We start from the raw sequence: 9,247 nt of genomic DNA, 5'->3' as shown, positions 1-9,247 counted from the left end.
CCGCCTACAAAGGGTCCGGTGACCCACAAGCCAGACAAGCAGAAGCTGGGTGGGGAAGAGAGACTTAAGCTATAAATGCAGAAGCTACAGTACTGACATGTGCTTTGGAAAAAAAAAAAACAAACCTGGAAAAGTGAAAGACGGTGGGGGGTGGATGGCCCTACTTCAGATGGGGTGCTCAGGGAGGGCTTCCCGGAGGAGGTGGTATTCACATGATTGGCAAGAACGGGAGGCGAAGGAGGGCTCACCAGCACAAAAGCCCCAAGTGGAGGGGCGGGTTGGGGACGCGATGCAGGGCAGGACAGCAAGGCAGCACGCTTGGATTTTATTCTAAGTGCGATGGGAAAGAGCCTGAGGGTTTAAGTTTAAGGAGGGATGGGCAGGATCTGATGGGGCCCAGTGGGGGCTCTGAGAAAACGGTGGCTTCTGTGAAGATCTGGCCACAGGGAGACCCACTCGGAGGCTTTCTCGGTCTTCTGGGGCTGGTAGTGCCTGGTGGACAGGTCCAGGGTGAGCTCAGAGGCCAGGAGACAGCTCGGGCTCTCCCCCAGGTCCCCTCCCGATATTCCCAGGTTCTGGGGCCTGGCCCCAAAGGACAGCCTTCTCACCCAGACAAGGCAGGCACATGGCCAATGTCCGTCCTCATCCAGGGGCCTGGCCTGGCCTGGTCTCCCCATCCCTTCCCCATCCCCAGCTAACTGGCCAGATGAGAGGTCAGGAAGGGCAAGAGCACTGGACTGGGAATAAGACTTGGAGCACAACCCAGAAACCCTGGGTGGGCTTGGCCCCTTCCCTGCAGCTTGTACCTCAGCTTCTTCAGGTCCCAGGGGATCCCATCCCCTGAACCCATCGAGAATGCTCCCAAAGCATTCAGGGGGCCACCTCCTTCAAGAAGCAGTGGCTGATGAGCGGAGCGGAGGGGAGCTCAGTTTTGGAGAGCTGTGTATGTCAGGCTCTCAAGTTAGGAGAAGGTGTTGTCTGGTGGGCTTTGCTGGCCTCTTCATTTTCCCAATGGGTCCCCATGTACCTGTCTTCTGAAATAGCAGTTAGAGCCCCTTCTAGTCTCATATTCGAGGCTACACAAGACAGAAGGGTCTTGGGGGCAGATGTTAAAGCAGAAGATAATTTAGCTAGAGAAAATGGGAGAAGGAATTGGGGTGACCAGGGTTGAAGGAGCTGGGGTGGGAAGCGGGCTGTGGAAGGGAGGGCAGATGAGCCAGGGATATAAAGTCGAAGAGGTCAGCAGGGCCCGGATGCTGTGGCCAGGGGGGGGTACCCTGAGTGGGAAAGCAACAAGCTCCCACTCTCCTCTTCAAAGGCCTCTGGTAGGGAGGAAGCGAGGGGTGGTGGGCAGGAGGAGGGGCACCCCCAGAAAGTGGCAGTTAGGGAGCTTTCAGGGCAGCTGGGGTTGGTTCTAGATCAGGAAAGAAGTCAGGATCCCCAGGACTGGGCAAGCCTGATCGCTCTGAGATGAGCTTCTGTGAGCCTTGCCAGCCCTCGTGCTAACCCTAAGCCCGCCCAGCTTGGACTCCCATTTCATTCATTCAACAAATATTTATTGAGGGCCTACTATGTGTCAGGCCCCGTGCAGCATGGCTTGAGAGCATCCCTGCTCTCGTGGGGGTGACAGGCACAAGACAGGGCAATCTCAGAGAGCGATTAACGGGATAAAACCAAGACCTAGTGCTAGAAGGGGGGTGGCGCCGCTCCTTGAAATGAGGGGAACAGCAGATGCTTTGCCATCTTCCCTGGCCGGGGGGACCTTGCCAGTGGGGCGACACTGGAAGATGGTTTCTCTGCTTGTCAGGCTCTGCCCTGGCCCCGGTGTCCCTACCAGAACAGTGTCTGGACGCAACCTTGCCCCAGCCCCTCGGCCTCAATCCGCGGGGCCCCATGGAGAAGAGATGTTAAATACTGCCGAGGCCGGACAACAGTTCCGGCCTTGGCCTCCCTGGAGCATGGTCCAGCTCACCCCCCAGGGGACCCAGCCGGAGGAGGGAGGCAAACGGGCAAGGGGCCAGCCTCTCCTGGGCCTCCCTGTCCGTGGAACATGGCTCGAAGGTCACTCAGCGCCACTGTCCCCTGAGCCTGCCCCCCTCTGCCGGGCAGCGATCCCCCTGCAGGGGAGGCCCCTCGGGGAGGCGGGAGCCAGCCTCTCCTGGGCCGCCGTGCCCACAGATCATGGCTCAAAGGCCACTCAGCACCACTGTCTTCCCAGAGCCTGCCCCCCTCCCTGCCCCTGGCTGGGCAGAGATCCCCACAGGGGAGGCACCTCGGGGAGGCGGGGCTGTGGCTGAAGGAAGAAGGAAGAAGAGGAGGGTGGGGCAGAGCCAGGCTGTGAGGGGCAGGATGCTGGGCCATCCAAGCCCCCAAAAGGCTGAAATCGATGGGGGAGCCAGGAAGCCCCAAGGAGGCATCCAGGTCACCAGGGGTGGCCCGATGGCTGTACCTGAAGTGTGGTGTGGGGATGGAGTGGGGAGATGCACACGCAGGCCAGGCCAGGTGGACTCACAAGGCCCAGGATGGGTGCTCACGGGGGACGTGGGTTGGGGAGCGCACTTGGAAGCCTGCCGGGTCCCAGGGCATCAACACTTAAGTGGATTTGTAAGAGTGAATCTGGAGGCTCGTTCTGGGCTGGTGAACAAAGGACAGTCAGGGAAACACATCAGCAACCGCCCGGCCTGCCCCAAGGGCACGACCAGCCGGGCACAGGCCCCCGGACGCGGACCGGTGTCCAGAGCCGAGACGCGCCCCTCGGTTGTCACTTCACAGCCTTGTTCCCCCAGTCGGGTTTTATACCACGAATAACTTCACTAAGAAAAAGGGCTCTTAAAGGAAAAAGACGTAAAAGGCCTGGAGAAGGCGGTGTGGCTGAGTGGGCGGTGTGGCCCAGCGGGTCCCCAGCTCTGGCAGAGCGGGCTACGGGAAGCTGGGGGGACGCTCCGAGACACAAGCCTCTGCTCACGTCCACGGGAACAGCACCACCTGCCAGGCCCCGCGTCAGCTGTCGGCTCCGGTGGGGGGGCTGTCACTTCACGCCCCTTGTTCTCAGGACCCCCCACCCCCAGACGAGCCTCCCTCACTGGGACCCCGACACACCGCGCCCGGCAGTAGTGGGTCCTTGCACACTGAGCAGCGCCCATCCCTTCTTTACACGCTGTCTTCTAAGCACAGCTGCACTTTGGGGGTGTCTGCAGCAGGTGGGGGGAGCCCCCCAAGGGGAAGTGGAGGTGGGTGGGCAGCCGGGGCTCCGGGCTCCCTCCACTGCCCCTGGGGACAGGGCGTGGGGGCCTCTCAGTCCCTTGTCCTGCCTCAGCAAGAGCGTCCGCTCTCCACAGGTGGCCCGCCTGCCGCTGGCGGGAGGGGGGAGACCAGAGACCCCCAGAGCACCCCCATTCAGGGCTTCACAATACACATTTGCATCTTAAAGGCGACCTTTCCCCACCGTCACACCTGGTGAATTCCCCCATTTCCCCTTAGATACTAAAAAGCACCTAAGGCCTGTTCCATTTTAAACCCCAAAGCGGGCCCAGGCTAGAGCCAGCCTCCTGTCTAAAACAGTGTGGGGAGACAGAGCCTCTTGTTACCCCCGGAGCCTGCTGGGCCTTTCCCACAGGGGCTGCGACCCCTCAGACCTCTCGGCCTCACGCCTGGGCCCATCCTAGGCTGTCAGAAGCTGGGTGTGTGTGTGTGGACCCCTACAGGGGCGGTGACAGAGCTGGCCCAGGGCCCAGGCAGGTGGGTCACACGGGGAGTGTGTGGGGGAGCGGGGGTCCAGGCCCAAGCACATTCTGCTGCAGGGTGTGCCCCAGGGAACAGGGCCAGGTCAGCTGCGCTCAGAGGGCCCCCCGCCCCCTACAAATAGGCACCATAGGGTCAGATAAGGATAAGTGCCATGAGGAAAATAAAGCGGGGCGGTGGGCCTGGAGGCAGCTCTGAATGGATTCTGGAGGAAAAGGGCCAGCCCCATGGCTGTGCCAAGGCCCCAAGCGGGAGTCCCGGCAGGGAACAAAAAGGCCAGAGCCAGAGGGTGGGACGGTGGAGGGGGGAGCGGCCCCCCGCTCTCTGCAAGTGTGGGGGAGAGCGGGACTGCCAGAGAAAATGGGAGACACAGAAGAGACACTTCAGACACCCCGGAAGGGATGTGGGCAGCCGCTGTCTGCTGCTCAGGAGAGAGATGGGGGTCACCAGTGTATGGATGGTGTTTGGAGCAGCAGGACCCCAGGCCCTGGCCAACTGCAGAGGCCCCTTGCCTGGCGTTTCGTCATTCTTCCATTGACCACCGGAGGCCTTTGCCACCTGTCCTGTAAGGGCCTTACAGGGGTGGCAGGCGGCTCCCGGGAGTGTGCGGTTCACAGACCACACCTTCCTGAAGGCGTGGGTCCAGTCCTCTGTTTCCTCATCTGTATGCTGAGGTCAGTGGGAGGAAACCACTCCGTCCCACCAGCTCCTGGAGCCCAGAGTTGGTGCCCCCAAGCCCCGGGGCCCGCCGGGCTGGAGGGGCCTCTGGAGCATGTCCGCCACATCCTCCTGGTGGTCTGGGCTGCGCTGCCCGGCCTGCACGTGTCCACTCTCTGCTCTGAGTCCTCTACTCCTCTTGGTATGGCCAGGCCTCCCCCTAGGCCGCAGAGCCTTCCCCCTACTCCTGCCCACCCCCTCCTCGCCGATCAGGTGCTGGACATCAGCCCATTGTTACTCAGCTCCCACCCCGCTTCTGCCCCGACCCAGGTCCAATCTGCAGATTTTTTTAAAAAGGGAAATTTGAAATCTGGACTGCATTTTTGTGTGAAATGGCCTGATTTTTAAATTTCGCCTTTTAAAATACACTGGGCTGAACAGGCAAAGTCCAGGCAGAGGTTCTGAGAAGTCGGAAGCTGGCCTGTTGGTTCAAGTTCAACCAGTTTCCTGAGGGGCTGCCCTGGGTAGACAGGTCCTCAGTTCTAGAAATTCTCTCAATCTCCAGGGCCCGGGCCATGCCTGGTCCCCTCCTCTCTGATGATGGTTCTTCCTCTGTCTCCAGAGGACAGCCACTGTCTCCTGCCAGCCCACACCCTCCCCTTCCCCGGGGGAGAGGGCCCTCACCCAGCCCTGCCTGCTGCTGCAAGCGGCTTCACATTTTCAGCCCATCCCCCGCCCCCACAGGATGAGCAGGTTTCAGTCTGGGGTCCCCTCGGGGGCCTCGCCCTCTGTTCTCCCTTTGACCTGAGTCCCTCTCGCCTGTCACCTGGTTGCCCTGGGCTAGCTGTCTCCCGGGTGCCACCTCCGTGCATCCTGAGGGGGACAAGGGGTCTCCATCTCGCAGCCTCTCGCCCTGCACACACCTTGCATCTCTGGAACCCGAGGTCTTCGCTCAAGCCCTGTGTGTCCCAGGGCCCCTGACCACTGCTCCCCATTCCCCCCTGGACTCAGGGCTCCCAGCCGCTGGGCTGGAAGGGGCTCTGCTTCTCCGCAGGAGCCCACGCTGAGACTCATCTTCCTTCTCTCTCCTGCTGGATGTACTCACTGCCCCCTTTTGTGGCTCCCAGCACCTGACCTCCTCCATCCCCCTGCAAATCCCACCAGCCTCACATTTCCCTGGCTCAAAGTCCTTCACCCCTGGGGCTTATTATAACCGCCGCTTGTTGGAGAGCACGCGGGGCCGGCCGGCAAACGCTGGGGCAGGGGTGCGCAGACCTCTGAGGGGCCCGCGGTTCTGCTCTACGCCCCTACTCCGTCCCGCCAGCCCCTCCTCCATGCTTGGGCCTCAGGAGACTGCAGGGCGCAGGATCGGGCCTAAATCACTCACCCTAAAAGGGATCCACCCTCCTCCTGGAGCGTCTCTACGTGTCTCAGCTTTTCCCAAGTGAGGGCTCCTTTGGCTTGGAGAAAGATGGTCCGACGCCGCCTGCTCACCCCCAGGACTGGACCCAGCGGCAGGGCCGCCAACTTGCACAAGCTTCCGCCTGGTACCCAGAGAGAGTGTCCCCGCTCTCAACTGCGCTCCCCACACGGAGTGTGTGTGTGTGGGGGGGTGCCCAGAACGAGGATCCGCTCCCCTCCCTCATCCTCCTTGGGAAATCCTCCCGGGGCCAGCGCCTCCCCTCGCCCCCGCCGGAGCCGCCCCGTGGCTCTGGGGTAAAGGTGGAAGCAGCTACTTGGCACCACAAAATGGGGGCACTTGTAGCATCCACGGCGGCGGCCGGGGGGCGGGGGGGACGCCTAGGAAATGTCCCCAGAGAAGCACCTGCAGTCCTCCCCGCCGCCTCCCGCGTGGTGCCCTGGGCCCTCGAGGCCTAAGAAAGCCTCGGGTGCGCAAAGGAAAGCGCCTGCATCCGCCCTCCCCTTGGACTCAGGCGGAGACCCCCCTCGAAGCGTCCCGGCTCCTTCCACACTGCCCCAGCCGACCGCGCGAGGGCGTGCCCTGTGTTAGTTCGGACAAATTAAAGCTCGTCCAGCGGGCAGGCCCGGGGTCCCCTGGACGCGATCTGGGCTTGGGGGCCCGTGGAGCACTCTTGGCTGTCAGCTGCGGAGCTCCGGGCTGCGGGGTCCCCCTGGGGGCCCGCGCTATTCGGCCTCAAACGGGGTGCCCCCCTCCTCTCGCGCTCCCTCAGCCTAGGGTGCGCCCCTCCGTCCGCCTCTAGCGAGCCCTCCCTGGGCGCGGGCCGCCTCTCCACCGCGCAGCGGGCTCGGGCCCTGTCCAGGGTGCACTGCGGCGCGCACGGCGGTGCCGGGGAGGCCGGGTCTGGGAAGCCAGCGGCCGGGGAAGGGGCTCCAAGAAGCACAAGTTGGCGCCGGCCCCGGACCAGGCTGTTGTTGTTCTCAACGTGGTCCGCCGTGGAGCCATAAAAGGGGAGCGCAGCGCCCTCCCCGCCAGAGCGCAGCGCGCACGCCCAGCGAGTTCCGGGGTAGGCAGCGGTGGCGGCAGCTTGCTAGGCCGACTTCCCGGCTCCCAGACTGTCCCTGCTCCGGCCACTTCGCGCCGGACTCCTGCGTTCCGATCGCTCCCGCGCCAGCCCCGCTTCCGGTCCCGATTCGGGACCCCCGCTCCGGCCGGCCCGGCCCCCACCCCAGCCCTGCCGCCCGGCCCCAGGCCCGGCCGCGGCCGCTCCCGCCTGGAGCCGCCGCGAGCCCCCAGCCCCCCGGCGCCCCCGCGGCCCCTCGCCTTTCTTTTCCCGGCGCGGCCCCCGGGTTTCCGCGCCCCGCCCGCCACCAACCCGCTCGCCACTATGTCTGTGGAGCTCGAAGAGGCCCTGCCGCTGACGACTGCCGAGGGGGCGGCCAAGAAGGCGGCGAAGGCCGGAGGCTCGGCCGCATTGTCTCCGTCAAAGAAGAGGAAGAATAGCAAAAAGAAGAACCAGCCGGGCAAGTACAGCCAACTGGTGGTGGAGACCATCCGCCGGCTAGGGGAGCGCAACGGCTCATCGCTGGCCAAGATCTACGCGGAGGCCAAGAAGGTGGCATGGTTCGACCAGCAAAACGGGCGCACCTACCTCAAGTACTCCATCAAGGCGCTGGTGCAGAACGACACCCTGCTGCAGGTGAAGGGCACCGGCGCCAACGGCTCCTTCAAGCTCAACCGCAAGAAGCTGGAGGGTGGCGGCGGCGAGCGGCGCGGAGCCCCGGCGCCCGCTTCTGCCCCAGCGCCCGCTGCGCACAAGGCCAAGAAGGCGGCCCCAGGCGCGGCCGCCCCGCGACGCGCGGACAAGAAGCCAGCTAAGGGCCCACAGCCCGAGAAGCGCTCGCACAAGAAGGGCGCCGCTTCCAAGAAGGACAAAGGCAGCAAGGCCAAGAAGGCGGCGGCCGCGGGTGGCAAGAAGGTGAAGAAGGCGGCCAAGCCCAGCGTCCCCAAAGTGCCCAAGGGCCGCAAGTGAGCGCGGGGCCCTGGCGCCCACTTTTCCACCCCGAGTGCACGTAGGTTTTGCGCGGAGCCCGAACCGCCGTGCGCGCTCCGACAACTGGGCCCGGGCCGTGCCGGCCTGCCCATTCCCCAACATGGGAGTATTTTTTTTTTTTTTCCCCGATTATTGTTTGCTTTAGATTTTTGAAACGGCCCTGGCGACGCCCTTATTGGCTCTCGCCCTTGGCCTGGGCTGTCGCCTTGGTTACTGGCTCCGGGGCGCCAATGGCCGGGCTGCGCCTGCCCTCCCCGGCCCTGCGCGCGAGGACGCCACGGCGGCGCAGCCCTTCCCGCCTCCGGGCGCGCGCCGCGTAATGGCGCGGGAGCGCGCGTGGCTTTTTCTCCGGTCTCCATTTTTGGGACAAAATAAATTGTTTAAACCTTTCAACCGTTCTTGTCGTCTTCGAGTGGAGTAAGGCTGGGTGCGGCCGCCGCGGGGCTTGAGCTTGGGCTGGATGGGTAGCGGAGGGTCCCCTGCGCGCCAAGTCCGTTAGAGACGCAGGCGGGGAGCTGGGCGGTTGGTCCCAGAAGAAGGCATGGGTTTACCTGGGTAGAATGGCGTTTTCGCCCACCGCCCGGGGGCTGGGGGAGCAGGAGGGGCTTTGCGGGGCTCTGCTCTTAGTCGCTGCAGGGTGGGCCTTCTGGAGTTGTGAGGCTCCCTGTTGATGTGATGGACAGCGGACCCAGGCTGACCCGCCGTGATGCAAGAAGTGGTCTGAGCAAGGCTGACCCTCCTGGAGCTTGTAAATCTGGAGCCTATGTGGGATCAAGAGTTAAGGCTAAATTGGCAGGAATGAGACGGCCTTGGGAGGCCCCCACCCCTTTGTGTTCAGCATATGAAATAGTTGTTGGTCCAAGACGGGTACTAAGCTGAGGCCTATTTTAATATGTTCCTATGAAGGGACAGCTCTGCAAAACGAGAGAACTGGAGCGATGGGGAAGACAGCGAACATTCCAGAATAGTGCATATGTACAGACCAGGCAGAGCAAGCCTGGGCTGGGGCTAGATGAGAGCCGCAGAGAATCCTGGTACAGCAAGTTCCTTGACTGCCGCCTGGCAGCCACTGCCCTCTGGAACAGAGGGAGGGGTAACAGCACAGACCCTCCACACGGTGGGCAAACGGCCATCCAGACCCACTTGACCTCTCCCGGCCCTGCTGGGGGTCCGCACTGCCTCCTGCTGCAGGGCCAGCTGCCAGTGTTACCGCCCAGCTCTGTGCTGGGCCAAGCTAGTTCAGGTGCAGGCCCTGCCCACGCTTTTGCTGGGGGTGGGAGGGAACCACGTCATCCTCTCTAAAGTGACCAGGCCGCCGTTGGGGAGGAGGAGGAATGCTGGACTTGGCAGTGGCTGTCTGGATTCTAAGGGAAAAA

The 9,247-nt window shown here is 63.3% G+C and overlaps 1 protein-coding gene across 1 annotated transcript; it reads left to right on the top strand.

Moving 5' to 3' along the window:
• Positions 1–4,497: 4,497 nt before the first annotated feature.
• Positions 4,498–8,264, top strand: H1-10 (H1.10 linker histone). Its single transcript, XM_086368808.1, has one exon. It carries the CDS (start codon positions 7,206–7,208, stop codon positions 7,848–7,850), a length of 645 nt encoding a protein of 214 aa, XP_086224934.1. The 5' UTR covers positions 4,498–7,205; the 3' UTR covers positions 7,851–8,264.
• The last annotated feature ends 983 nt before the right edge of the window (positions 8,265–9,247 follow it).

Source organism: Bos grunniens, chromosome 22 (genome assembly GCF_055505025.1).
Source record: "Bos grunniens cultivar Pamir isolate PY7600 chromosome 22, Bosgru_T2T1.0, whole genome shotgun sequence".
Lineage (NCBI taxonomy): Eukaryota > Metazoa > Chordata > Mammalia > Artiodactyla > Bovidae > Bos > Bos grunniens.
The sequence above is the reverse complement of the archived record's forward strand: the minus strand, read 5'-3'. Positions and strand labels throughout refer to the sequence as shown.

Coding starts and splice junctions, on each gene's coding strand:
- H1-10 (XM_086368808.1), top strand. CDS start 7,206: ATGTCTGTGGAGCTCGAAGAGGCCCTGCCGCTGACGACTGCCGAGGGG.